This window comes from Natator depressus, chromosome 7 (assembly GCF_965152275.1).
Source record: "Natator depressus isolate rNatDep1 chromosome 7, rNatDep2.hap1, whole genome shotgun sequence".
In the NCBI taxonomy this organism is placed as follows: domain Eukaryota; kingdom Metazoa; phylum Chordata; order Testudines; family Cheloniidae; genus Natator; species Natator depressus.
The window spans coordinates 10,503,211-10,531,112 of record NC_134240.1 but is presented as its reverse complement, the minus strand read 5'-3'; the positions used below and the strand labels follow the sequence as shown (position 1 = coordinate 10,531,112).

At 39.6% G+C, this 27,902-nt stretch overlaps 1 protein-coding gene across 2 annotated transcripts; it reads left to right on the top strand.

Annotated features, from left to right (window-relative positions):
- The first annotated feature begins 1,868 nt into the window (after positions 1-1,868).
- On the top strand, positions 1,869-27,467 carry EIF4E3 (eukaryotic translation initiation factor 4E family member 3). Of its 2 annotated transcripts, none has more exons than XM_074957495.1 (7): positions 1,869-2,099; positions 14,558-14,630; positions 18,771-18,865; positions 20,920-20,980; positions 23,013-23,079; positions 25,433-25,588; positions 26,581-27,467. In XM_074957495.1, the coding sequence occupies exons 1-7, from the start codon at positions 1,930-1,932 to the stop codon at positions 26,625-26,627; spliced, it is 669 nt and encodes a 222-aa protein (XP_074813596.1). In that variant the 5' UTR covers positions 1,869-1,929; the 3' UTR covers positions 26,628-27,467. The 2 variants fall into 2 exon arrangements, with proteins under 2 accessions (XP_074813596.1, XP_074813597.1); XM_074957496.1 differs by lacking the exon at positions 1,869-2,099 and adding an exon at positions 5,086-5,195.
- Positions 27,468-27,902: the final 435 nt, after the last annotated feature.

The window sequence follows — 27,902 nt, the reverse complement described above, 5'->3', positions numbered from 1 at the left end:
TTCCTTCTGAGGAAAAAAACACCACATGGGTTATTTTGGCTGGATAAAGCCCCATGTTGTTGTTTTTGCAAGATTACAATTTTTGATGTTCACTGCCAAAATAAAAGGAGAGTCCACAGCAGGCATATCTATGGATACAGGAATCCAAACTATTCCAAATGGTCATTATCTTCTGCCTTCTATTTGAAGAGTAAATTAAATAACAAGAGATGATGCAACTAGTTTTCCAGATCTTATTTGATTTGACAAAGCAGTTAGCAGTTTCCATCTGCTCAGTATAATCATTAACTTTGTTTCCCTGGTAATGCATATCCTGTTTGTTATGGGTAACCTTACTGATGGATTTGTTTTTTAAAAGGAAAATGGTTTTATTGGTGTTCTTTTAGGATGAGGTATATATGAAATTATTCAGCCCATTAAATATGCTTTCCAAGAATCCTATATGATTCATAGTCTCCAATCGTGCTATTGCTTATGCACCTGCTTAACTTTACTATGAGTAAAATTATTTTGTATTTACTTAGAGTAAGGTTCTAGCATGTGTGCTTTCTGAAACATAAGGAACAGCTTTCCATAGACAAAGGTAAATACATTCAATAAAAAAGGGTGATCAAAAAGGTATATAGAGAATAAAAATAAAATGAACTAAAGATTTGTCATATGCTGTATCCCTCCCATTGCCTATATGTGGTCTACTTATACCTTTATCCTGAAGATACACATGAGCAGTCCCGTTTCACTCCATGGGATGAAACATGCATTTGTTACCCAGGTGTTTGCAGGATTAGGCCCTAAAGTCCAGGTTTTAAAGGTATTTAGGCACGGCTCTGCTCAGCCTTGCAAGATCTAAGTGATTTAGGAGCCTACGGTTTGGTCTACATTTGAAAGTTATATCTGCATAGTTACAATCCATCAGGGGTGTGGGAAAAAATGCATTCTTATTGACTGTAGCTATGCTGACAACTTCCATTGCAGATGCAGCTGTGTTGATGGAAGAGTTCTTCCATCAATGTACTTATACCTAATATCGTTGAGGGAGGTGGTGTCATTACACTAACAGGAAAAATCCTTTTGTTAATGTAGGCTGTCTGCCCTATGAGGGTCTAGACATACCCCAAGTCTCATTTTTGAAAGGGGACTTAGGAGCTAAAGTCCCATTGACAATGATGTCAACATGCGTGAATTGGCCTGCTCACAGAGCCTACTGCGGGATCAGGGCCTTAGGTTGGGAGTTCTTTGGGACAGGGAATCTGTCTTCTCCAACTGTAATGCATCTGGCAAACTTCCCAGGTATAGGAAGTGCCATAATGGAAAATGGATCATGTACTTTAAAAAATGGTTCGCCCTCATTTATGAGGACAGTGACGTGTGCACCCTTCGATGTCCCTGCCTTTGTGGGGGTGTCTTCGTGTGTCTTTCTCCTTTTCGGTAGGGGTCAGTGTCCTGGCGTGGTGCACTGACCGGTCTGTGTCCCTCTGTCGGTGTGTCCTCCCCCCTTCTCCTGTCTGTCTGTTTGTCCCCTTCCATTAGGCTTAGGGTTGCCAATTTAGGTTGGACGCATTCCTTGGAGGTTTCACCACAGGACATAATCTTTAAGGAAAGATTTAATTTTTAAATCCTGGAGGGTTGGCAACGCTACTAGGCTCTGGGTGTCTGTCCTTCTCCGTGTCTGAGTCTCCCTCCTTGTCTGTGTGCCTCTTCCCCCGGCATCCCCGACTGCCCTTGTCTGCCTGCCTGTCCCGTTGCCTGTGTGTCTGTCCCCCTCCTTCTATGGGTCCCGATGGCTGCCCCCGCCCCCCTATCTCCTCCCCTCCCCGTCCGTGTGTCCCTGGGGCGCGGCGCCCCCTGCTGCCCGGCGCGGGGGTGGCAGGCTGGCGCCGGCGAGCGGAGGCCCTGACAGCCTCGGCCGGCGGCAGGAAGCGCAGGGCGATGGCGCTGAGCCCCCCCGAGAGCCAGCCGGGCCCAGAGCCCCCGCACCCGCCGCCCGAGCAGGAGGGCGACGAGGACCCGGTGCCCATCAACCACCAGCAGCTGCGCAGCCTGGAGCCCGAGCCGGGCGGGATCCCGCTGCACTCGCCGTGGACCTTCTGGCTGGACAAGTGAGTGCGGGGCCGGGGCCTGGGGACCCTCCGCGGTACCCCCTGGCCAGGCCCTATGAGCCCCCGGGGACCCTCCGTGGTACCCCCTAGCCAGGCCCTATGAGCCCCTCTTCCCCCCCCCCCCCGCCCGGGTACCCTCCGCGGTAGCCCCTGGCCAGGCCCTGTGAGCCCCCCTGGACCCGGGGACCCTGCGCGGTACCCCTTGGCCAGGCCCTGTGAGCCCCCCTGGACCCGGGGACCCTGCTCGGAACCCCCTGGCCAGGCCCTATGAGCCCCCTGCCCCTGGGCACAGGGACCCTCCACGGTACCCCCTGGCCAGGCCCTGTGAGCCCCCCGGACCCGGGGACTCTCCGCGGTACCCCTTAACCAGGCCCTATGAGCCCCTCTCCCCGCCCCCGGACCCGGGGACTCTCCGCGGTACCCCTTAACCAGGCCCTATGAGCCCCTCTCCCCCCCCCGCCCGGGGACCCTGCGCGGTACCCCCTGGCCAGCCCCCATGAGCCCCCCCACCCCAGGGCACAGGGACCCTGCGCGATACCCCCCATCAGACCCACCTGGGCCTCGGGATTGTCTGCTTGACCCCTAGCCCTGGGGCCCAGGGACTCTCCGCCCAGGAACCCTCCGCAATACCACCGCCCCCGCTCCTCCGGCCCCCCGCAAGGTCCGCCTGGGCCTAGGAACTCTCTGCCTGACTCCCCGCTTCCCCCCGGACCCAGGGACTCTCCGCCAGGCCCCATGAGACCCCCCCCCCCAGCATAGAGACCCCTGTTCTGAGCAGGGCCCTGCTAGACCCCCAGGCCCAGGGTCCAGCACTGCTGTGTCTCTCAGACCGGGGATAGGTGGTGGGTCTGGTCTTCTCTGCCTTGCAGGCCTCTGCCGGGGGGGAGAGACCAGCTCCATAACCCCCAACCCCAAATACATGGGGCTGAGCCACGGGGGGCAGGGACGACCCTCTCCTAGTGCAGAGTACAGGCACCCCACTGCTCCCAACTGTCCCAGCCCACTCACCCCCACACTCCTAACTGCCCCTGTCCAGACCCACCGCCTGACACCACTCCATTCCTGACTGCCCAGCTTAGAGTCAAAGTTTAATGCCTGCCCCCATTTTTGACTGCCTCACTCTAAAGTCAAAGCTTGATCCCTTCACCCCATTCCTAACTGGTTCACCCTCACTGCTTTTACCCCATGTTAGAATGAAATCCTGAAGCCCACCCTCTAATACACACATCTGTACCCAAACTTCATAATGTGAGATTGACTTGTTATCCTACAGAACTGGGTTGTAAACAGAGAATGAGTCCAGGAGCCATAAATAAAAAGCTTCTTCCTATTAGTCAGCTGTGGCCTGAAACTAATACAATTTCTTACAACATCTTGGATTTCATTAGCACCTTTCCCCCCACAGGGCTTTACAAACGAATCTTCAACCTGTATGCAGGGATCATTTCAGCTGCTGCTGAAATGTTGCCATGCTTATGGCAGCTGTTTATAACATGTGCACAACAGCTCTCAGCACAACAAATTAGAACATGAAGTGAAGGACGACAGTAATAAAAACAAAACTTGTTTGTAATGCTGACACTTAATAAGATCATAAATGAATTTTTAAAGGAGTAAGAGCTCACCAAGTTTCCTGAAATACTCTTCTTGCTAATTATTGAGCACCTGCAGTGCACTGAGTGCAGTACAGAAGAAGAAATTGTCCCAGTGCTGTAGTGTTTACGATCTAAATTGAATACTGACAATGCAGTTCAGATGCTACAGGCCGTCTATATACAACGTTTTAGCAATTTAAGTTTTTTTTGTTTTTATGGTAAACAACCTAGAGTATTTTGGCAAATAGGTATCCATTGATCACTGCTATTACTCACAGAATACTCTAGGGTTTTGATATGATGTTCTTTTTAAAAATAAGCATAAAAACATTTCAAAAACAGCTCTGATCTTCACCAGTGTCTTTTGTAACACAGGTTGAACGATGATGGGTTATTTGTCTCACCCTGACTTTCATGTGTACTACACATGGGAAAACTTTCTATATGTAGGTAGTATAGACATTAAATAAATGAAACATTTTTATATACCACTAGTTGGTAGCTTTAACATTTTCTAATATTGTAGTCATAACATTAAGAAAATACATTTCAGAAATGCCTTTTGTTCATAGTATAATAAACACTGATTCAGGTAATAGTGTTGTTTCAAGCCCTAAATTTAGACATAATGGTTGTAAGGGAAATAATAGTAGGCTAATGGTTATATTTATAAGATCGTGCTGTTATTTCACTTAAGTCATGTACACACCTTTATAGTTTCTTTAATGCCCTGATCCTGAAAAACTGACTCAACATGGGCAATGCCTCCTCCCCCGACTTTAGCGTGATTTTAGGGTGCAGGGATCTGCCAACACTGAGTTATTTGAAGGACTGTGGCCTAAATTTGTAATCTTTTAAAAACTGTATCACTTCTTGTAGATGGTCCAGCAGAAGTGAGCTTTTTTGAGGAAGTAGCTAAATCTTACATTAGTTAAGCAAAGTGAATATCTAATGGTCACCTAACATTTTACCTACTTGACTGTTTTTAGGAGCTTTACCTTATTCTGTAGCTGAAACATGGGTAAGGCTATGTTTTAGTCACGGGTATTTTTAGTAAAAGTCACGGATAGGTCCTGGGCAGTAAACAAAAATTCATGGCCCGTGACCTGTCCATGACTTTTACTATACCCCTAACTAAAACTTTGGACGGGGGGTCTGAAGGAGGGTGGCGCGGGCCGTGAGCTGCGAAGCCAGCGCTCTGGGCGGAGATAGCACACAGAGCTGCCTGGCCATGCCTCCGCCTAGAAGCTGAGTATTATCTCATTCAAATATGTAAAGTTGTACGCTTGCAATTCTCACAGGCAGTAAGCCTTTTTCAGTATGTCTGACTACAGTATTCCTCATTAGATATTGTGTGCTGATATCTTGCCCCATATTTATTTTAGGAAAATGAGAATGATGGAAGTATCTTGGAGAAAATTATTATTCAGCAGTCGGACAAGGAAGGTCATGTGTATGATCTTCAAATGTTAATAATTCAGCTGCATCATAAAAGATCAAGGTAGCTTCCAGCTTTTTATTTTTTTTTTTTAAAAAAGACGATATAACTTTTTAAAAAGTGATGCTAAATTCTACTTTTAGGTTATGTTCTAAGTGTTCCGAAACTAGAGAGGAGCATTTAGCACATGAAAATTAAACTGTTTTCCTCCTCCTTTTGCAGGATCCCTAGTCTGCACCTGCTGTAGTTTACCTGCTTTTGTTGTTTGTTGTAATGCTGCAGCATGAACTGTGTTGGTGACATTGTATTGCCCATGGACCTCCATTGGGTCTTACAGAAGCCTGTCACTCCAACTCAGCAATGCACCCTTACGCCCACATGGGGCTGAGGCTCTGCACAGGTGTAGGGTTCTGCCCACATGAATCAGCTTTCAGGATCTTGAGCCTTTGAGTGAAAGGAAGTCTTGTGATTTTTACAATAATCTGCAGTCTTGCAAGTTTTCAAAAATGATCATATTCCATAGGGTATAAGCATTTTAAAAACAATGCTTTAAAAACTGAAGACTTTCGTTAGGCAGTTAGCAGTTTCCTGGTGTGTGTGATGTCTGGGTTATTGTGTTAAATGAGAATTCGACAGTTCCAAAGAATTTGGGTCTTGCAGAAAAAGAAAAGAAAATAGTAAGTAAGGAGCATGGATGCCCCCAATACTAAGGTGGCTGGAGGCATTCAGAACAATTGTTTCATTTGATCTTGGAATTTAGATCTGCAGATCATCTTTGTATAAAAAACAAAGCTACAATTGAAACTAATATGTATATCCATTTACACATGTATATCAATTTCATATGTCAGTACTGAGCAAATTTTATAGCAGTTAATAAGCCCCAGAAAACTTGAACACAGCCTATAATATGACCAATGTACAACAATTTATGGCTAATGCTACACTGAGGCCTGGTCTACACTGGGGGGTGGGGATCGATCTAAGTTACCCAACTTCAGCTACATGAATGAGGTAATTGAAGTCGACGTACTTAGATCGACTTACCATGGTGTCTTCACCACGGTGAGTCAACTGCTGCCGCTCTCCCGTCGACTCCGCCTGCGCCTCTCACGGAGCTGGAGTACAGGAGTCGATGGGAGAGCACTCGGGGGTCGATTTATTGCATCTAGACTAGACGCGGTAAATTGATCCCCGCTGGATCAATCACTGCCCGCTGATCCAGTGGGTAGTGTAGACATACCCCGAGTAAAAACCTTTCTAATGAATAACTAAAATAATATGCTAGTAGCACTAGCTGCTAGTTTTCAAGCTGTGCTAGGAAAAGACTACAGCTGGATCCAGCAATCTGATCTCTGGGTAACTTCTCCAGAGCCCCAGTTACTTCAGTGGAACTCCACGTGGGTGCAAGGATCCGCTATGTAGGTTAGATGGTAGGATCATGACTTAATTCTGTTCCTGCATGACTGCAAAAGCAGTGCTTTTGAGCTAAATTACTTACATTATAAGCATAGATTAATACTACTGTAACCAAAAAACCACAAACCTTTTTTGTATTAAAAAAGGAAAAAATATCAGTGGCTGTAGTTTCTTGTGACTAAACATAGACAGATTTAGTGCAGTGTTGTTAGTCCACTGCAGGGAAGTGAAAACTTTTATTTCCAGCACTTATCCTGTCAAAAATTTAGATTTCCCTTTTCCCTTAAACGTTATTATGAGCTTTGTAATTACAAATAAAGGAGTTTAAAATATAGTTTTAAATATTTCCACCAATCAATTAAATCTGTGTATTTTAGTGACCATTTTGAAATTATACAATTGTGGATTTAACACTTATATGGCATATATAAAGAAGTGAAATAAGATAGTAACCAGACCCAAAAACAAAAATCATGAAACATCCTGTGTTTAAACAGTTGATGTCTTATTGGCCAAGTAAATATTTTAGTTACTGACTTTTTATTAATGATAACATTGTTGATAGTACTTTTTTTTTTCACATAAGTATGAGAGAGACTTTTTGTCCATGCCACCTTATAAGGGAATAAAACAGTATCCTAACCGATAGGAGTGGGGCAAGGGATGTTGTAACTACTTCCGTAAGAGGTGCAAATGAAAGGCACTGTTTTGCCATCGCAAACAATTTTCAAGGCTTTGTTGTCAATCTCTGCTCTTGTCTGCATCTATTATTAAAATTAGGATAAATCCTTCATTGCCAGATAGATGATCTGAATTGCCTAATATTAGTCTTATCCTTCAACTTCTGTAATTCGGTGCTTAAAAATTATGTTGTTTCTTAATACATAGAATTTAGCAATGAAGAGCTACAAAGATTAATTTCTGGCCTTCCCAGAAAAGTGAATGGCACTTTTGCTTTACCTATTTTGAAAATGTTAAGGTGATTGGACATTAAGAGCTGGAAAGCTGTCCTTTATTTTAGTCTTGCATCAAAGATTTAGGGGAGATTAACAGTGGGCAATCAGTCGCCACCCCCATATTGAACAGCAATAATAGTTATGATAACTAGCAAAATCACCCCCACAAACATTTTTTAGAATTGATATTTGCTGTGGTACTAACCTAAAACAAAATAAATACTGATGCACATATATTATAATAAGTTGGTGCATAAACTGGACGATAGAGAGCACAAGGATATATCTCAGTGCATCAATGTCTTATATAAAATACACTGATTCTTAGAACCACATGCACAAAAACCACCAGCTTTTTGGTGGTAAATAAGCCTGATAAGCCCTCTTGCCGTATGCTTCAGAAAGTGGCTGTTGATGCACTGGGGGCTCTAGGGGATCACAAACTAAATATGGGTCAGCAATGTACTACTGTTGCAAAAAAGAGCAAACATCATTAGGGATGTATTAGCAGCAGAGTTGTATGCAAGACACAGGAATTAATTCTTCTACTCAGCACTGATAAGGTCTCAAATGGAGTATTGTGTCCAGTTCTGGGCACCCTACTTCAGGAAAGATGTGAACAAATTGGTGCCCAGAGGAGAGCAATAAAAACTATTAAAGGTCTAGAAATCATGACCTATGAGGAAAGATTCTCATATTTCCCCCTCCCCAATTTTTTCAGTCTTCAAGTTCATAAAAGGTTGTTACAAGGAGGAGGGTGATAAATCGTTCTCCTTAGCTACTGAGGACAGGACAAAAAGTAATGGGCTTAAATTGCAGTAAGGAAGATTTAGGTTAGTCATAGGGAAAAACTTCCTAACTGTAAGGATTGGAACAAATTACCTAGGGAGGTTGTGCAATCTCCATTCTTGGAGATTTTTAAGAACAGGTCAGACAAACACCTGTCAGGAATGGTCTAGATCAGGGGTTCTCAAATGGTGAGTCAGGACCCCTCAGGGGTTGCGAGGTTATTACATGGGGGGGGGGGGTTGCGAGCTGTCAACCTCCACCCCAACCTCACATTGCCTCCAGCATTTATAATGTTAAATATATTTAAAAGTGTTTTTAATTTATAGGGAGGTCTCACTCAGAGGCTTGCTATATGAAAGGGGTCACCAGTAAAAAAACATTTGAGAATCACTGGTCTAGATCAGTGAGACTCAGACCTCAGTGGTTCAGGAGCCAAGTTAGTGATCAGCCTTACCCAAAAGAGCCACAGTAGTGAGAATTCGTTGTTTCATTTACTATAGTATGGCTGGGAAATATTTAGTTATATATATATCATAGCAACATGCCTGACCCTGTATTATTATTTTATCAACTACAATTGGTTAATAACAGAGTAAAAGCCTCCTGACTGGTCAAAGAACTGCAGGAGACACATTAAAGCGTCACTTACAGTTCCCAAGCCTCAGTCTGAGTATCACTGGTCTGGATAATACTTAGTCCTGCCTCAGTGCAGGACAGGGGACGAGGTGACTATCAAGGTCCCTTCCTATCCTACAATTCTATGATTCTAAAGAAAGCCTATAACTAACATAACTTAATCTATCTTGTAATCATCTCTGTGGTGTCTAAGAACCTTTTGGTCAGAATACGATGCGCTGAGTCTACCTGAATGGGTAGTGAGGAGGCTTATATGTTGAGTCTTGGCATATGACAGTTTCCCTACTGTTGGAACACCAATAGAGGCTCTCATTGCCTCTGACTAGAACCTCACATCTTCCCTATCCAGCATAGGAATATTTTTGCAATTTGTCCGGTTTATAACATAGATACATTAGAGGTACTCATCATAAATCTGTTACATTCTTGACTGACCTGACTACCGTGGCTCTGACCATCCATTACACACCCTGAGGGAGTCTGGAGATGATTGAGAGCCCTGGTTTGAGCCGACTATAGCAACCTCAAAGAAAGTCAAGGGTACATTTTAAAATTAGAATTTGTCAGCTGATACAAAACTTTTCTGTCTCTGTGCTGTGGAAAACTATACTAAGGGTCACACATTTATCATATGAATTCAGGGAAATGACCTCCTCTTTTTCAATACTTGATGATAGCCTTAAATAAATCAAAAGACCTCAGTGTTATAGGAATAGTCTTGATAATTTTACGGTTAGACCAGCTGTTTTTCTGTGTTTTCACAGAAAGGAAAAGTAATTTCCTATGTAAGCTATTTAAACTTCTCTGGCATAAGGGCCTTATTTATCAAGAGAAGGCGCAAGAAAGGTAACTTTATATTAAGATAATTTTATATTAACTTGTGTGAGAACAAACATGAAGCAAAACTGAAGAATTCCATGAGGGAAATTTTAAAATTGTATAGAGAAAGATTGTGATTGGAGCAGTGGTTAATAAGAACTAGGGAGGAGAAATTGGTGGGACTTTATTCAAGTTGTAGAAAGGTAACTAATAGCTATTAATTTATCAACATTAGGCTCCAGAATTAAACTCTTTATATGAAAGGGGCAATTAGATCTCCTTAGGGCTCCTATTTCTGTATGTAGACTCCATTAGTTCATATGCAGAAAGTCAGACTAGATCCCACTGGTCTCTTGTGGCTTTATAATCTGTGAATTTGTGAATCAGTATAATTGTATGTTGCATCATTTGTTGGAAGAATTCAGAAAAAGGAGTTTTCTAAGTTTTTTTTTGTTTTTTTTTCATAATTGTTTGTGCCAATTTATAAACGATCTAAACTTTCTTCCTGTGCATTCTACAACAAAAGTTAATAGTTTAATAGATTTAAGGCCCAAGAGGAACCATTCTGATAATCTAGACTGAGCTCTTGCACTTCCGGGTATTGAAACACTATAAAAGGTACCCCAAATTCTGTCAGTGTTTTCTGTACATTTTGCAGCAAATTAGACATTTCTCCATTCTTCTAGCTGTTGTCTATATTTTGGATACTTTTTCTTCTTCTCCAAGTTGTGGCTTGGGCTGCGCTTTTTTGTCCCATAAACAAATGTGTAATTCCATTTCGTGTGGCAACTAGTGCAAAGCTAAAACTTCCAGATTGACCATTGCTTGCATTTTAGGACTTTCAGCAGTTTTTTTTCTCACTAATCCAATAATGCTTTTTTGTAGAAAAACAAAATTTTCACAAATAAACAATCTAGAAGTACAGAGGCGTATTCTTAAGGACTTTGAAAATTATTTTAAAGTGAGTTAGATAGCAACTCAATCAAGATTACTGAGTCATTTTAATATAGTTATGGTGATCGCTTTTCTTTAAGTGTTAATTTTTTCTTTGCAGCTCAGATATTTTTCTGTTCTTTAGTTTGTGGTCATGCTCATGACAGAAGATTGATGTCATTTGCTAGAGTTGGGTGTAATGCTGAAATATGCTATGCAAGCTTGTCCACACAGCACCTGTAGTACTTGTCAGTCAAGTTGCTAAAAATAAGCAGTGAATAGTCTTCCATCTAAACCTTAAAATGAGTAATGTGGTGGTTCTCTGCCAGCTTGTAATGTTGTGAATGTTGTTTCTCTGGAACGTGTGATTTGTAGCTATCAAAATGAATGATTTTATGGCCCCAAAGTGGAGTACTCTGTTCTTTATTCCCCAAGAGATTCTTGAAGTGGCATAAAAATGTGATAAATATCCACTGCTGGCACCCTGCTGGCTTTTGAAGTTTACTATTTCATAATGCTTATTTACCATTCATGGGAATAGGTTTTCATCTTATCACAACGCTCCAACAGCAACATCAGTGAACGTACGTGGGGATGATGATGTAATGTATAGTAAGGCAAAATTATGTCCATGTATGACTGTGAAGTTAGGAAACAGGCAAAAGGAAAGCATGTCAAAACTAATTTTTCAGACTGTTATCTATCTGATACATTTAAAAACAAAACAATCCACCCATGTCTTTTGACCACGGAATTACAATATAAGAAACACAAAATGTTAGAGACTCTTAAGATGTGAGAAGAGACAAAATAGCATTGTTTCAAATGTATAGCCACAGTATTTTACACTGATTATTAAAGAGCTGTGTGAATGCAGTAAAAGTTGTGAAAGGACTACTACCCTTATTAAGCAATCTTCTGGTCTCAGAGACTACTTCTGTGTATTGCCAAATATATTGCTGTCAGCCTACTCTCCATTTATTAGAAAAATCTTTCTGTCATGAAAATGATTTTTGTTGCTCAATTAAGACCAGGTTCACTGGACTTAAAATACTTGAAGTAAGTTGTGGTGTGTGTATGTGAAGCAAATCTTCATTTGTCACTGTAATAATTCATTCAAGGGACATAGGGCAAATATTTCTTTTTAATTTAGCAGATCTGCTGACAGAATGTCACTTCCAGTAAATTTTTCATAGTGTATAAAACACACTGCCATTAGAAATAATCTACATTGTACTGAATCCGTGACTACTTTAGAAACAAGGCGACACCAGTGTAACTGTTCTAACTCATTTATTTAAACACAGTTTTCTCATTGGGTCCATCAGCACAATGCAATGTCTATGCCATTGTCATCAACAGATAAAAGAGTCAAACATACGTTGCTGTCTGCTCTGCATTGAAGAAATAAATAATTGTTCTAAGCTATCTTTTGTGTGTTCTTAAAAAAACATTCAGCTTTGTAGCTGTATCTTCAGCATGTATTCCTGAAACAGAGACAAAGTACAATCTTTCTTTTCTCCTTATTGCTTTCTCAGTATGACTTTCATGAAGTTACCATTTTAACCCGGTGGTGATTAAAGACACAAATAATGTAAAATGTATTACTGCCAGTAAGAAGAGAGAAATAAGAATTTTGACAGCACTCATTGGTTTGAAGAGAGAGACCAATTTGAGTTGTCCAGATCAAAGAAGAAGACAAAGCATTTCAGGATTTGGGAGGCAAGATAGACAAAAGCGCAGACAGAGCAATGTGCTGTCTTCTCTCTGCCTTCTGTCCATTGAACGCACCTGTCATGCTTGTAACGTGTGTCATCCGCACACACAGTTGTTTGCAGTTTTGCACAGCACTTGTGCAGCTCCACCGGCAGTAGCAATATCAGAAAATACACACCTGCCATTCAGTGATATTTGTTTGAGTGTTTTACGCTGTGGAGCCGCAAAGAAATAATAGCTACACTATTCACTTGTTCAGGCTCAGCCTGCAAGATACACCACTCTTGTATTTTGCATTAGGTCACTGGGCATTGTAGTGGTGCTAATGTACACAAAAACCATTAGTGCTGAATTTGCACCGTTGTAACTGATCCTCTCAGTACAGGCCCACAGTCTCCTATGCCATGCCAATTGACTACTCTGTTCACTGTCTCCTGTTTTCCTGATTACTTGTTTTGTTTCAAGCTTCTGCAGTCTTTTGCATCTGACTTTGCATGCATTTCATCTTATAAAATCTTCAGGCTATTTTAAGGGAATGAAAATAGTATGGAAGTTGTTTGGAGAAGCTGAGAGGAATTAGTTCAGCTCCTCACCTGGTGTAAATCAACATAGTTCCATTACTACAGTGAGGTTACACCGACTCTTATCAGCTGAGGACCTTGCCCTGTGGCTTCACTAGATGAAGATAGTGCCTTTACAACTGCAACTGCTATCAACAATGCAACTGTATCTGTCATAGCAATGGTGTAAACACCAACATATGCAGGGCTAAGGTGTTTCACCTCCATGTCATAAAGGGCTAGACAACTCGGGGGGGGGGGGGTGAAATGCTAGTGGGCTAGTCTGTGGTGTTGATGCTGGAGCTGTATCAGCATTAGGCCAATGGTGGGAGAATTATCTGAAATTCTCTGTGTAGACACAGACTGAATGCATTGCATGGATCACAAGAAGGAAGAACTAGAGAGCTGACCATTTAGGGTTTATACTTGCATCGGTGCATATGTACTGTATGTTTCTTGTTAATGTGAAATCTGCCTGGTTTTTGCAGGGCGACTTCCTGTATCATTTGTTTCTTTTCCATTTTTCTCTATGTATGTCTGTTTTATCTTTCATCATTTGGTTGTGCACAATTGAGGGAGAATTTAAGTATCAAGGTTTTGGTGGAATGTCAGCGTATTTTCAAAATAATTAAGCATAACGCTAGCAAGACCCTGTGTAAATTTTCTGCAACTTTAACTGCTGACATTGCAGCCAAAGAGGTAGCCCTGTGTGCTGGATCTACCTGTTTGATCTCTGTGTAATCAATGCCATTTTTAAAATGTGACATCTGACTAAAAGTGCTTCTGTTTCCCCTAAGAGAAATTACAGCTAACAGTTGGTAAAATTAGCTGCCTTTTTTTTGTGTGTGTTTTTTTTTTTTTTTTTTTTTTTAAATTTCAGGTGCTATATTAGTTGTAAAGGTTTGTAATATGTTGCCATCTAGTGGGGTGTGTATGTAAATTAAAGGTGATTTCATTAAAAAAAAAATCATAATTATTGCTTTGAACTGCATTGTTAATACAGCTAAAACTCCTTAATAAGAGAACATTAAAGTATGACATTTAAATATTTTAATAAGTATTCAAAGATAAATCAGATGTAAATCTAGTTGAAATTTAAAAACATTAACCCTGAAATTTGATTTAAAGGAACACTCTCAGTACCCATGGTTCAAAATTTGATCTGGATTTTTTCTTATTTCCGAGGACTCCTTTTGATTATAAACAAATAGAAAACCCACTTAGCTACTCTTTCCCTTTCTCAAAATCCACACCAGTAATCTAGCAAATGTGAACAATCCTATAATTACAGGCCAGTGTTCTTGCATAATTAAAGTGGGTGGGTCCCTTTTTAGAACAAGCAGCTGTATCTTTGTTTTAAATATTTAATGTACAGTTTAATTAGAACATAAATATTTTTAAAATATCCTGACAACTCTCAAATTAAACTAAACATAACGCTCAGCCTTTACTTTTAAAACTTTTTATAGTAATTTTTATAGTGATTGGAGTTGATTGTATAACTTTGATATGTTTGTAAATGTGTCAGTCATTTGCTAAGACAATCAAGTAATCATTTTTTGGATAAAGTATTTTATTAACATAAACTTTTTTTTAGGTCACTTCCAGGTACCACAGCAGCTGAATGTGCATCGAATCTCAAGAAGATCTATACAGTACAGACAGTACAGGTAAGATTAAAGTTAGAACTACAGAAATTGCTACACACGAGAAATAACACTCAAGTTATGAGGTTATATTGGCAACCATGTGCCAGATGAGTAATTCTCATGCTTTCACTTCTCTGAGGTACAAAATGTAAGTATCAGTTGATAGTATATGCTGTTCCTTAGGCTTCCCTAGAATTTCACTGGTGGCGTGTTTGATTCCTGGGTGGTTTCTAAGGCTCATAAAGGGGTGAGTTGCAGGGTAATACACTTGTTTTTGCCAGATACTCTGTCTTTCTAGAAGATTTCAGAGCCTCAGGCTGTGCCTCTAAATTGGATCATGAAACTTGATTTACTTTAAGTATTTGTCTGCCTTTTCTCCAGCTATTCTCCAGTGTAATAAATTATTATATGAGCAATGGAAGATATAGTACACTGAAGTCTTCTCTTTGAGTACCCAGTTTGTGACTTTTTTTCTTGTGAACTGATTTGTTATGTTAAGGCTTTGTCTTTTTTCCAGAACGCTTGCAGCAGATGAGAGATTCTGCATAATATCATTCCGTGTTTTCCCTTTTACCTGTCATATAATTTTGTATCTGCAAAAAGTCAGTGGGTAACACATGCACTCTGTATTCTGAATGGAAATAACCTTATTAGGAGTGTGGGTCCATATTAGTGCTGGAGCAGGCATGAAGTATCTGTTGTTGGGTTTTTCTTACATAATGTTAAAAGTCTGGCTTTAATTCACAAAAAGCCAGGATATTCTGATATGAGGCTAAAACTCTGTGGTGGCAATTTGGGGGATCTATTTACAGCTTATGACTTCTGGTTGATACTGGAGACTCTGCGTATGTGTGTCAGACTGCAAATTCCCTTTTGAATGTGGATCTTGTTCACCTTTTCTGCTGTCTTTGAACTCCATATAGAGCTAAAACCCACTGGAGGTGGCAGGAGAAGTTCTTGCACCTGGTACAAGATTAACAATGGATGGTTGCTAAACTTTGATGATTGGCCATTCAAATGGAATGCCTTTAGGTGGATACCGCTCAGGGCAAATGAGTGTTTTTTCAAGTCTGAACTCCAGGAGGTAGTAATGAAACAAAGGGCCATCTGGTAGGGGACTTTATCGCATAACAAGGCTGATGAGAGGGTCACCTGACATAAGGGACAGGAGGTTATAAAAGAAAGAGTCTCTCATCAGTCTTTTTTTTGGCAGGCAGTAAGGGAAGCTGGGCACTGACAGCTGAGTTCAGAGAGAGGGTTCTTTTATTGTTTTGTCTAGGTCTGTATATTCTTGTGCTACCTGAAGAGGGATTAGCTTTTGAACCCTTGGCAAATCGTGTGTGTCGGTTTGCTTCTACTATCATGTGTTGGGGCATCCAGCAGGGTGAGGGGGAGCAGTGTTAGCACATTGTCCTGCAGGCCTAGGCCAGCTGGACCAAAAGGGTCAATTTCTGTGAAGGGATAGAGACAGAGCACCTGTGTCCAAGAAGTATGCCAGAGAGACCAAGGAGAGAGAGCGAGAGAGCGCTGCAGCCTCCTCAGACCAAGGGAAGCTTAAGAATATCTGGGCCCAGTGTGGTGGGACCCATACATCGCAGCCTGGTGAATGTCAAGGAGAGGAGGCTTTACAAGGGCTGTGTGACAAAAGCCAGGCAATTTGGAGATGAGGCTAGAACCCTGTCTTTAAAGGGACACTGTCTTGGTGGCTATGTTTTGAAATAAAACTGCCTTGACATTTGTATTGTTTTGTTTATGCCTTGTATCAGTTGTCCCTTCCCAGCCACACTTTCCCTCTGTTCACTCTGAGGCAATTAGCTTTAGAAATGTTCAGAAAATGAGGGTGTCGGTCAGAGCTCTGGCAAACAGGGTGCAATTGGGTAGCTTGCGGTTGTGCTTTGCAGACCTTTATTGCAGGTGTCTGTTGCCCTACCTACAAAGGAGAATGTGCACATCGTTCAGGTGATTTCTGTAGAGATTTCTCCCCAGGGAATTAAGTTTAACAGCATAACTATGCCCCTGTCTAAACTGGCTGAAATGGTTTACTCTGACAAGTGAAGAGAGCACTGCTTAAGCCCAGAGTATGGTGTACATAGCATCACTTATCATTGCCTTTTCCACTCTTAATCCAGACACAATTAACTAAACTGGACCTTATTATATTGAAGAGCTACATTGGTTTCCTCCCATCAGGTTGTTGAAGTTTTAGAGAATTCCTTCAGGTCCCCTGAGAAGGCTGTTTCCACTAGATGAATTATCGCAGGCCAGCAGCTTGGCCTATAACTTGTCTGTTGATAGGTTTAGCCTCAGTATGTACTAACCTATATCTGATAAGACTGCCCTGTGGAAAACAAAAGAAATGGTCAGTGACTTTCTCTGTACTCTTTAGAATTTGCTATCTCATCAAAGGTAGTTGGTACAGAACATAGTAGCCTATACAAGTTCAAGAATATTATAGGTGTGAGCCAAAACCTTGGAGACACAAAGGGTTTCCCTTATTCTTTCAATTTCGGCAGATTATTGCTTACTACTAGACTGGTGAAAGCAGGGCACAGAAGACAATCTAAACTCACCCAGTTGTTCTGTTTCTGTCAGACTTTTCTGTTATCAGTTCTCATGGCTTTAGTTAGTAGTACTCGACTTTTAACAGCTGGGTAACAAAGTAGCTTTCAGATGGAATTGCAGAGAGCCACAAAATCATATTATAATGTTGCAAAGTTTGTTTTGTAAAGTTGCACTAATGCATGATTATGATGCAACATAATGACTTAACATCTTTGTTGCTTCTCCTTTACTTGTCTGCTGGGAAGGAGGGATCTCTTTGTTCTCCTCCAACCCCCACTACCACTTCTGGGGGCTAAAATGGGATTATTCCTGCTCTTTTTCCACCTCATCCCCTCAATGGTGGCTTCCTCTCTTACCTGCCTCTGAGAAGTAGAGTCTGATGGTTCCCCTGCTACTTGGTCTGTTCAGAAATCCCCAATCTTGCATTACCATGCTATATCATATTTTGTCATAGGCAGTACTCTTTCTGCCTGAGCTCTGACAAAATAGGTGGATCACCAACTAGGCATGATGCTCATAAGAGCTAAAATGTAATCTTGTGATACAAGTTACCATGACGAGCGGTGTGATCTGAATCTCTAGACAGAAGAGCTAGAGGATTACTGTTCTATGGTATACTGTTTAGTAAATAGACAGAATAAGTGTTTGTTTCTTTTTAAAAGGCATGTTAAGGAAGTTTTACTCAAACTGCTTTGGATATATGTTCCATTGTAACTCAGATTTAGATAATATTTAATATATTTGTTTTCTTCCTCACACCCATTATGCTTTAGTATCAAAGGCTCTGTTAGGGTAAAAAGGTGTCGGTTGGAGGTTGTGATACAGCACACATCGCTTCAGCATATACAGCATGCTACTAGGGGCAGGTCTACACTACAGCCGGGATTGATGCTCTGAGATCGATCCACCCACGGTCGATTTAGCGGGTCTAGAGAAGACCTGCCAACTCGACAGCAGATCACTCTCTAGTCAACCCCTGTACTCCACCTCCTATGAGAAGAATAAGGTAAGTCGACAGGAGAGTTTCTCCCATCGACCCCCTGCGGTGTAGACCCCACAGTAACTCGACCGAAGGTACGTCGACTCCAGCTACGATATTCACGTAGCTGAAGTTGCGTAGCGTAGGTCAACTTACCATGGTAGCGTAGACATAGCCTCGGTTAAAATAGTAGATTTAAGAGCTGCTACTTCTATTCCACATTCACGTATGAGGACACGGAGTGTGGAGTATTCTGCACTTTGGGAACTTCATTACAGAGCAGTTGTTTCCCTTCTCTCCACCTTCACCCTTCATAGAAATATGCATTTGCTAAGCAACAGTGGCTTCCTAATAGGACACAACTTGTCATAATTTTAGTGACTTGTAATTAAAATATTACCACTTCTGAATTATGTTCTCTTCAACAAAAAAGCTGAAAGTGAAATTGTGATGAGCTTTAACTTTAAAGAGCTTAAATACATAACTAGGGTAAATTATAGTTTTCTATGAGCAAGAATCTTGATAATTTTATGAAGTACAAGCAAAGCAAGTAAATCTGTATACAGTTCACTGTCATACGTGAATGATACTAGAAGCTTTCTTTTTTTTTTTCTTTAAAGATTTTCTGGAGTGTCTATAATAATATTCCTGCTGTGACAAATTTGCCTCTGAGATGTAGTTACCATTTAATGCGGGGAGAAAGACGGCCACTTTGGTAAGTATCTTATCATTGTAAGCTCCTGGGGATAGGGACACTTATGATGTTGTCTAAATAATAAATAATGGGTGGAAGGAGAGAGCAAAGAGTTGCATGTCTGTACTGTACTGCCTTTAATCAGCTCGACTTGGGATTCAAAAGTAACTTTCATATATCACTAAAGATCTTGTTCAGCTTAAAAGCTAATTATCTTAAATCGAGCATTTATTAAAAATTAGCATGTGGAAATATGGGCTATAAGAAAAAAATATGGGCTAATAGTATAGTACACATTTATGTTGATTAATTGTATTTGAATTATTTTTAATTTACTGATTTTTCTTTTCTCTCCACATAAAATAGGGGGACATTAATGCAACTGACTAATATTCGTTGGTAATATTCACTGTGCCAAGTATGCTCCATATGTGCACATACCTGTAGACATACACACACATTCCTTTAGGCTTAGATCAGGGAGGATTGACTATCAAGTTTTTTAACAGTACATTGCAGCTCATTCCGATTTGATAACTTATTGTTCGTAGAATGGAAACTCAAAACTATAAACCATCAATTTTTTCTTTATAAACTGAGTTTAATTTCTCTTCCCACTCATATAGTTCATGCACTTTTTAGTTAGATGGATTAGGAACCTTCTGTGTAGGCTGGCTACTTTTTTGCACGGTTTCTTATTAGTTTGGCTTGTGATCGAATTACAATTCTTTACATATTAACAATAGACCATAAAATGTTTCACTGAATTTTGACAGACTACTGTAGGTTCAAGTTACTAGCGAGTCCGCACAAGAACTCCTTTTAAAAGATATTACTGCTGAACAGTGTAGGTTAAATTGGTTTTAAGTAAATGTCGACACTGGGATATGCATATACCAGCCTTGATATTTTCGCTGGCAATGTCAAAGGATAAACGAGAGAACTTTCTGGTTTTGTTCTTCTCTATTTTTAGTTTTGATTTGGTCAGTGATTTTGGGGGGGGGGTGCACTTCAAAGACCTTCTCTGAAGATGATGTGGGTCTATTTTAAAACTCCTCTGTCAAAGAAATTCAGTGTACTATATTTAAGGAAAGGAATGCGCAATGTTGATCTCATCACTAAGTCGCTGTCTTAGTAAGTATTAATAAATTATTGCACAGGAAGCTAGGGTCTTATTGAGATTCTCAGATTAATTAGGGTTTAAAATGTGGTTTTTGGCTAATTATGGCCATGTTTTTATAAATACCAATCTATTTTTGTGGGTGTTTAAAAATGTGCTTTCCTTGATTTATGTCCTTCCCAAGCCTTCCCTCAACACTCACCCCCATTGATGGGAGTCCATTTTGGCTGGGGAATCTTTAGAGGCTGCAAACAGTTTTCAGCAGTTCAGACATTGTACATTAAACATATTAGTGTATACCTTTTAAAAACTGGTTCTTGCACTTTTTCTTTTGTGGAGCCGTGACTGAAAATACGAATTCAAGTTTATAAATTAGCTGCAACAGAACAAATTGGAAAAGGCTGTGACTAATAACTGTAGCATTACGAAGCATGGTTTAAAAGTGTTGTCAGCCCTAACTCCAGATCACTTGATTTTTTTTGAAGGACGATTCATTTCCAGTGATCACAGAACTTAACTGAAATATGTACAAGCTCCTGTTTTCACTAGTAAGAACCTGAGAAGAAACGAACTGCCGAAGTACGAGGTTACCGCAATAAACCATGGAATGTTTTGTGGTCATGTGTTCTCTAAGAATTTGCAGCCATTTCAAAGGTGCCCTGTGATCAGGGAAAATAGAATTATTTCCTAACACACACCACATAGGAGAGGGATTGGATGTCGACAGGTGTGCTTCACACGAAGAATGAATGATTTCTCTCTGGTGTCAGAATTCCTAGCACAAGCCTTATTACCTGGAATTAGTGCTCACATTTCAAATGGGATTGTCCTGGAAAAATTAACCCCATAAATAGGTTTAAATTTTTATCATACTATGAAAAGCACACTGTATGTAAACTTTACCTACATATGGTTTTGAATGGTTTGTTTTCTTTGATATATTTCCCACAACCAGGGAAGAGGAAAGCAACGCCAAAGGAGGTGTATGGAAAATGAAGGTCCCTAAAGAAAGTACGGTATGAAATGTTCATTTCTATCTGGAAATGACTAGTCAGGGTTTCAGCTTAATTTCCATATATAAAATTATGACAATTTTCTTTATAAAAATTCCTTTTGTGGAGTTCTTAGTTTGGTTATTGAACTGTGTTGAGTGATGTCAGTACACCATTATAAAGTCTAACACCTTTTATGTTACGAAGGTGAGAAAATTTGTTAGTGTAGATAATTCAATACTTGATTTTTTTATTTTTATTTTTTGCTTATAACAATATTTGACAATATTTTATTAATTTAAATAAAAGCTATAGTGAAAGGTTTCATATAACATCTCCATTTGGCAGACCTACTATTTGGTCATTTTTAACTTCCATCTCAAGACTTGATTTATTCACTTACGGATACACAAGATAAAATTTAACAATTGTCATTGTGATTGAAAGTTAATAGTTAATTATAGCTGGAGCAGCAATGATTGACCAGTCCTGCAAAACTCTCACATGTGAGTAGCCCCACTGACGTGAACTCAGTAGAACTACTCGTGCATAACAATACTCATCTAAGTAAGTGTGTTAGGAGTAGGGCCTACATAGCGAGGACCACACTGTCACTAACCAGTCATGTTCTTCACTGCCATAAGTACTGCATAATAATATTATTATTATAATATAATAATATAAAGCTCATGCTCAAATAAATTGGTTAGTCTCTAAGGTGCCACAAGTACTCCTTTTCTTTCTGATAATAATATTAGTTTTTCAACACACAACCTAATGTGCTTTTTATTCTCATAAGCCTGATCCTGCAAACATTTTTTATGGGATGAAATGCTTCCTGCACACAAGACCATAGGACAACTCACAGGAGTGAGTTTATGCTTGGTGGCTTATGCTCTGCGCTGGTAATGAGAGTTTGCAGGATCAGTCTCTACATTAATATATGAATCGCTCCATTGACAGAAAAAACACATCAAGTCAAAGATTGTCAGATTGACATCTTCAGACTGCATCTTGTTGCATGACCTCCAATTTGTCTTTCCTTACTATAGATTGATACAGTACCTTGTATTGGCTGATAATGAACCAATGAAATGTTTTATGCTAATTCTTTGCATCCTCAAAGGTGGATAAGAATGTTCAGAAACAAAGGGAAAGTTTTCTTGGCTCATTGTGTTTGTGCTTTGTGGTTTTAACCTTATTTTGTTTTAATTTATCATTTTTAATGGTACTAAAAAGCACAAACTAAATTGAAATAATAGTGAGGCCATGGTTTGTTTAAAAGCAGCATATGCAAAAGCCATTATGGCTGTATAGATAAAGATAGATGTTGCCATATGCTCTAGAAATATGATTATTTCCCGGTAAGCACACACCTTGGAGCATATTATTTAATTTATTAGCCCAGAGTTGCATGTGATTTATCAGCAATAGGGTTCCAAGTTTTGAATGCTTTTTTGGCTTAGATAGTAACAAAAAGGAAATAACAGTATCGTCTGTCTAACATAGCCAAAGACAACTGTGTGATAGGTAGACTTTTTTGAAAAAAAAATTGTAATTCTCTAGTTAGCGTTTGAATTTGTTGAAAGAAACTTTTTTCATAGTCAAAGGACAGTAAGACATGAGATTTAAATATAAATTTATCAATTTTTCTAGTACAGATTGGTTCTTAAAATGAACAGTACTTATTTTTGATAGAAACAAGCATTCACAAATGCAGTTTAATGGTCTTCTATCTTGCATAAGCAGGAGAAATACTTGAGATAAATCTACGTTTGTACTTTACATTAATTAACTATTTAGGTTGAGTCCCAGTCACAAATTTAGAGAAGGTAAATTTATATTTAAACATTTAATAGAAGAATGTCAAGTTATGCTACTTATAAGTATTATAAATTCTTGCTCCAACTCTGTGCAAATAAGGAATAGTATAACATAAGATGCACTTATAACACACAGCCTCAGAAACTGCACTCAAGGCTGAGCAAGCAAACCTTACACATACACTGAAAGATCAATAACCTGGAATAATAACTGATTTTTTTTTTCTTGTTAGTCTGCAGTTTGGAAAGAGTTATTGCTGGCAACTATTGGGGAACAGTTTACAGATTGCTCTGCAGCAGGTAAAGAGATCATTTTCTTAGTGTTTTCTTCTTATTTCTGTAGATTTATTTTAAGCCCCTGTCCCAAGCAGTAGGTTCTTGTTCAAAATATTAAAACATCCAACACTTAAAAATTGTGTCACAGTATATAAGCATACCTATTCTCCCTGTCATGAACACAGGTCAAAAGAGGACAGACAAGGTTTCCTGGCTAGCTATGTGGGACAGAGTTAGCTCTAGATCGGGGTTCTTAGTGTTTTTCTTTCTGAGCCCCCCCGCCTCCCCCCCACATGCTATAAAAATTCCAGGGCCCAACAGGTGCTTCAGCCGGGGTGGGGACGCTTCAGGGCTCCGGGCTTCAGCCAGGAGGGGTGGGGGGATGGGGCTGAGGGTTTGGCACTTCTGTCCTATGGGGTGCTGCTGGAGCTTGAGGAGGCTGCAACACCCCCCTCCCACTTCCAGTTGAGAACCTCTGCTCTAGATTATTGTTCTTGCCTGCCTCCAATGGCCCAGCTTGAATCCCTTGGGGGCTGGCAAATGTTCTAGGTTTTAAACATCTGTGTATCAGCAGGTGTTCTAATAGTTTAATACTAATGCCATGGTGCCAGGATTCTGGAAGTCTCAGCAGGCATCCATTTGCTTGTTATGGGGTGTTTTGTACCATTACTGCTGAGAATCTATCTATCCTAAGCACTTTTATGGCCCTCATTACTGTAGTATCTGTATGCCCCACAATCTTTAATGTATTTATCTTTGCAACACCTTTGTGGGGTAAGGAAGTACTGTTTTCCCATTTAACAAATAAGGAGTGGAGGCACAGAGAGGTTAAATGATTTGTCCAGGGTCACAAAGGAATTCTGTGGCAGAGCTGGGAATGAACCGGGCTCTCCTGAGTGCTAGGTTAGCAACCTAATCAGTGGACCACCCTTCTTCTCATTTGATATTGCTTGAACCAAATTAGTTGTTAGTGTTAATTTTACACAAAATGTACTTGAAATAGGTTGCCTGTTACGTGGAACCACTAAATTCACTCAATAAGTGATATTGTTCAGATGCAATAATTTAATGACCGTATTTTCAAACTAAATCTAGTCCCTAAAAATATACTTGAGATTGCATGCTTTATTTAGGAATGGACTGCAGAGGGGTTGTGAGTGTAACCGTGCCTAAGACATATTATCATATTTTACATTTTCCAGTCATCAAACACTGGTAGAGGTCTGTCTGTTTCAGAATATAAGGCTGAGTTATAGGAATTGTCCATAGTTACTGGAGAAGGCAAATGCTTGGCTAACTTGTCAATCCACTGAGCTAGGAAATAAATGCTCAAAAATTGTTACTAAGCTAACTTTTCTGTTTGATCAAGGAAAAATAAAAATATATGTTTATAACTACATTTATATGTCCTAAACACAAACATCTGGTTAGACAGATGTTTATTTAATGCCCTGAATATTACATTTTGCAGTTGTTCCATTTCTGATTTATCATTCAGTAGAAAAGAACTTGGTTTCTTAATTCCATAATGAAATTCAACAAAGACCTTTCAAACCAGGGAATTTCTCTCCAGCCTGATCAGTACAGTAGAGCAGAAAAGTAGTATTTGTCTCTCTTTTTGGTGTGTTTGGCTTGGTCATTGTCTTGGATTTTTTTCCAGCAACGGTTTGTTGAGCTAGTATACAGATAATAAACTTCTCTGACTGCTTGCATTATAGGAAACAGAATAAAGGTGCCCCACATCCTTCCACAGTAAGAAACTTTTTAAATCTGTGCCTGTTCAGTCATATGCGTAGTTAAGCTGACATCAGGAAGTGAAAAAGCATGTATGCCATTTACACTTAATCCTCTGTGCAGAATTCTGTCCCAATCTCAGTGATTCAGCAGTAGAACACAGAGTTCTGAATGCTGGGAGCAGCTGTGTGAAACTGACCATAGTCTTGTTAATTTCATCCTGCTGCTGCTGCTTGAGGAAACTGTGTGGCAGCCCTATTAAAGCTTACATTCTGGAAACTTTACAGTCTCTCTCATACTTTGAAAAATAAAGCTTCCTACATAGTGGTGACAGACTTTTTTTTTTTTTAAATCCCTCATCATAAATTCCTTATATTATTGCAACACAGAATTAAAGCCATAGCTATAGATTATGAACTGCACCATTTCACTGTCAGGTACTATTTACAATAACTACTGCAAGTAAGCATACCTATGGTTTCTACACTGGTATTCCCTTCATTCTAGACCGCTCGTTTTCATTTCATGTTTGATTTATTTTTTTTTTGTACAAAATGTTCCACAGTAGCATAACTAGCCAGAATAGACTCTTCTCCCTTTTAAAAAAACTGATTATTTCTTCAACACTTCTTCCTCTATACAGATGATGAAGTAATAGGGGTTAGTGTCAGTGTTCGTGACCGAGAAGATGTTGTTCAAGTCTGGAATGTGAATGCATCTTTGGCAAGTGAAGCAACAGTTTTAGAAAAGATCTATGAACTTCTGCCACACACCTCCTTTAAAGCAGTGTTTTATAAGCGTAAGTATCTTGTCAATTTATTTCCTCATAGCAGGATTTCCAGTTTTTGTTAGCGAAAGTGATCGCAGATGAAATGTATGCTATAGGATAACCTTGTTAAGTGACTGACTGACTGAATTTTTAGCATTCAGAAATGTAGCATCTCTTGTTGCATGAGGATTTTTACTTTCTAATTATTGGAGATTTTTTTTCCTCTGTACAAAATCGTGAGACTGGCTTTCGTAGTTAAGTTTTAACAAATTGGTTTGTCAGATTCACAAGGTATTTTTGGTCTGCAAATGCAATAATAAAAAAATGCCTGCATAACCCTCAAGATTGTGAGCTATTGTTAATTAATATATTTATTGGTATTGTAGCAACTACAGTCAGGATTTGGGGAGGAGAGGGGCTTCTGCTAAGCTCTGTATAAACACACTAGTAAAAATGGTTGTTGTCTTTTCTCTTGTCCTCCCTGACCACTCATCCTTATTATTGTCTTCTCCTGTTGTTCTCATCTTAATTTAAACTGTAAACTCTTCCAGGTAGGGACTCTGGGTAAAATTCTTGCCTTTGTTGAAGTCAGGGTGCTATTTTGCTAATTCATGGTGCTGGACTGGGAAGGAGAAGAGAATGGGGGAATTCCTCCAGGGGTCTGATTCAAAGCCCATAGAAGTCAATGAGAGTTTTGGATCAAGCTGCAGCACAAAAAAACTTAGGACCTGATATAGCAACTCATATCCATATGAGTAAAGGTTGCAGGGCCAGGCTCGTAAGTACAGTCATGTTAGATCTTGCATTATGCCTTAAGTGTACAGGCATTTGTAACAAAAAGCTTAATGCCTTAATGGAAACAGACTATTTCTTACTAATAGCAAAAGCAACAGTAGGAATACTTTTTATCCATTAAAATATACCTCAGTCCCCAAATTTCCATCCCTTAGCATCTTTTTACTTCGTACTTGTTCATATAGTCAATTTAAAAGTTGAGTTTTTTTCCTTTTTTCCCCCGTTAGCTCACAGAGAGCATCATGCTTTTGAAGGTGGACGTAGAAGACATTAACTGCACCCTGTAAAAAACTCATACTTTGTAGTCTGAGTTTGGGAAGTGGTCTAAGCAGGGAGATGGATGGGCAGAAGCCTTGCAGAAGCACCACATCTGCTCGTCATTTTCAGTTTGTTTCTAATGCTTTCAAATTGGGCCATTATTACTCAAAATGAGGAAAATGGTTGCCTTGATTACTAAACATGGTGCTCCTTACTTTCTTAGCTTTCTACAGTCTCAGTTTAGTTTCCTTGTTGGGGGGAGGGGGAATTGGCCCCTTGTTTTTCTTTTGTTCAGACTGTATTTGTAATTCTGTTTTGTTAAACTTAGAAGACTTTCCTTTCTTTTGAAGTAGTTGTACTGTACTTAGTAAATTGCAAATATGCACAAACATGATATGCTGCTTTTTCTAGATTTGCTGTACATAGAGGAATCCTGGCTTGGTCAAACGTGTTTTCAGTATTTGTTTTGAAACATTCCTATCATGTTAAGATTTACTCGCTGTCTTTGTCCCGAGAGAGAAATTGCACTGCATTATTCTAATATCAAGTCATGTGGTCATGCACTGATAATAGCACACATACTGTAAAAATAAATAATAATCACTGAATGAGATCCTGCAAACAAAGAGCACATTTGTATTGGGACTGACTTAAATTCTCTGAGTTGTTATCCAGTGTTTAATTTAAGCTATCTCAAAAAAACACATTCAGCCTAGAATGAGAGATCTGTCAATAGAAAACCCTTCACCTCTTATTTTAGAGGAGATGATATTGAAACAGTTTTGTATGCTTTCTTATGAAGTTTTTCGGTGCACTCACTAAAAAAAAAAAAAAAAAAATGTTTCACAAGTCAATTCTAACACATTTTACTAAATAGATCCTTTTCTCACCATGCTTTGATCATATTTGGCCTCTGCCTGCACCCATAAAGGTCAGTACCAAAACTCCTGTTGGCTTCAGTGCAAACAGATAACCCCCACTGTATTTAGTTTCAAGCTATGGTGGCACCTTAAGTGAGGTTGTTCTTAATTTAGAAAAATGAAGTTGATTAACATTTTACAGCATGAATGTGAATATTTACAATGTTAAACTCCAAGTGTGTTTTTGTCTATATTAATTATTGGAGGTTTCAGTATGTTTTATTATAGTACCAAAGATTTATTGAGTTAGTTCTTTTTACTAAAGGAAGCTTCAAAGTAAAAATGAATGTATACTCCACTGAGTATTACTGGATTGGTGTGTTTGTTTGGAAATTGTTCAGATTGCACTGATTTCCACATATTTAGTATAT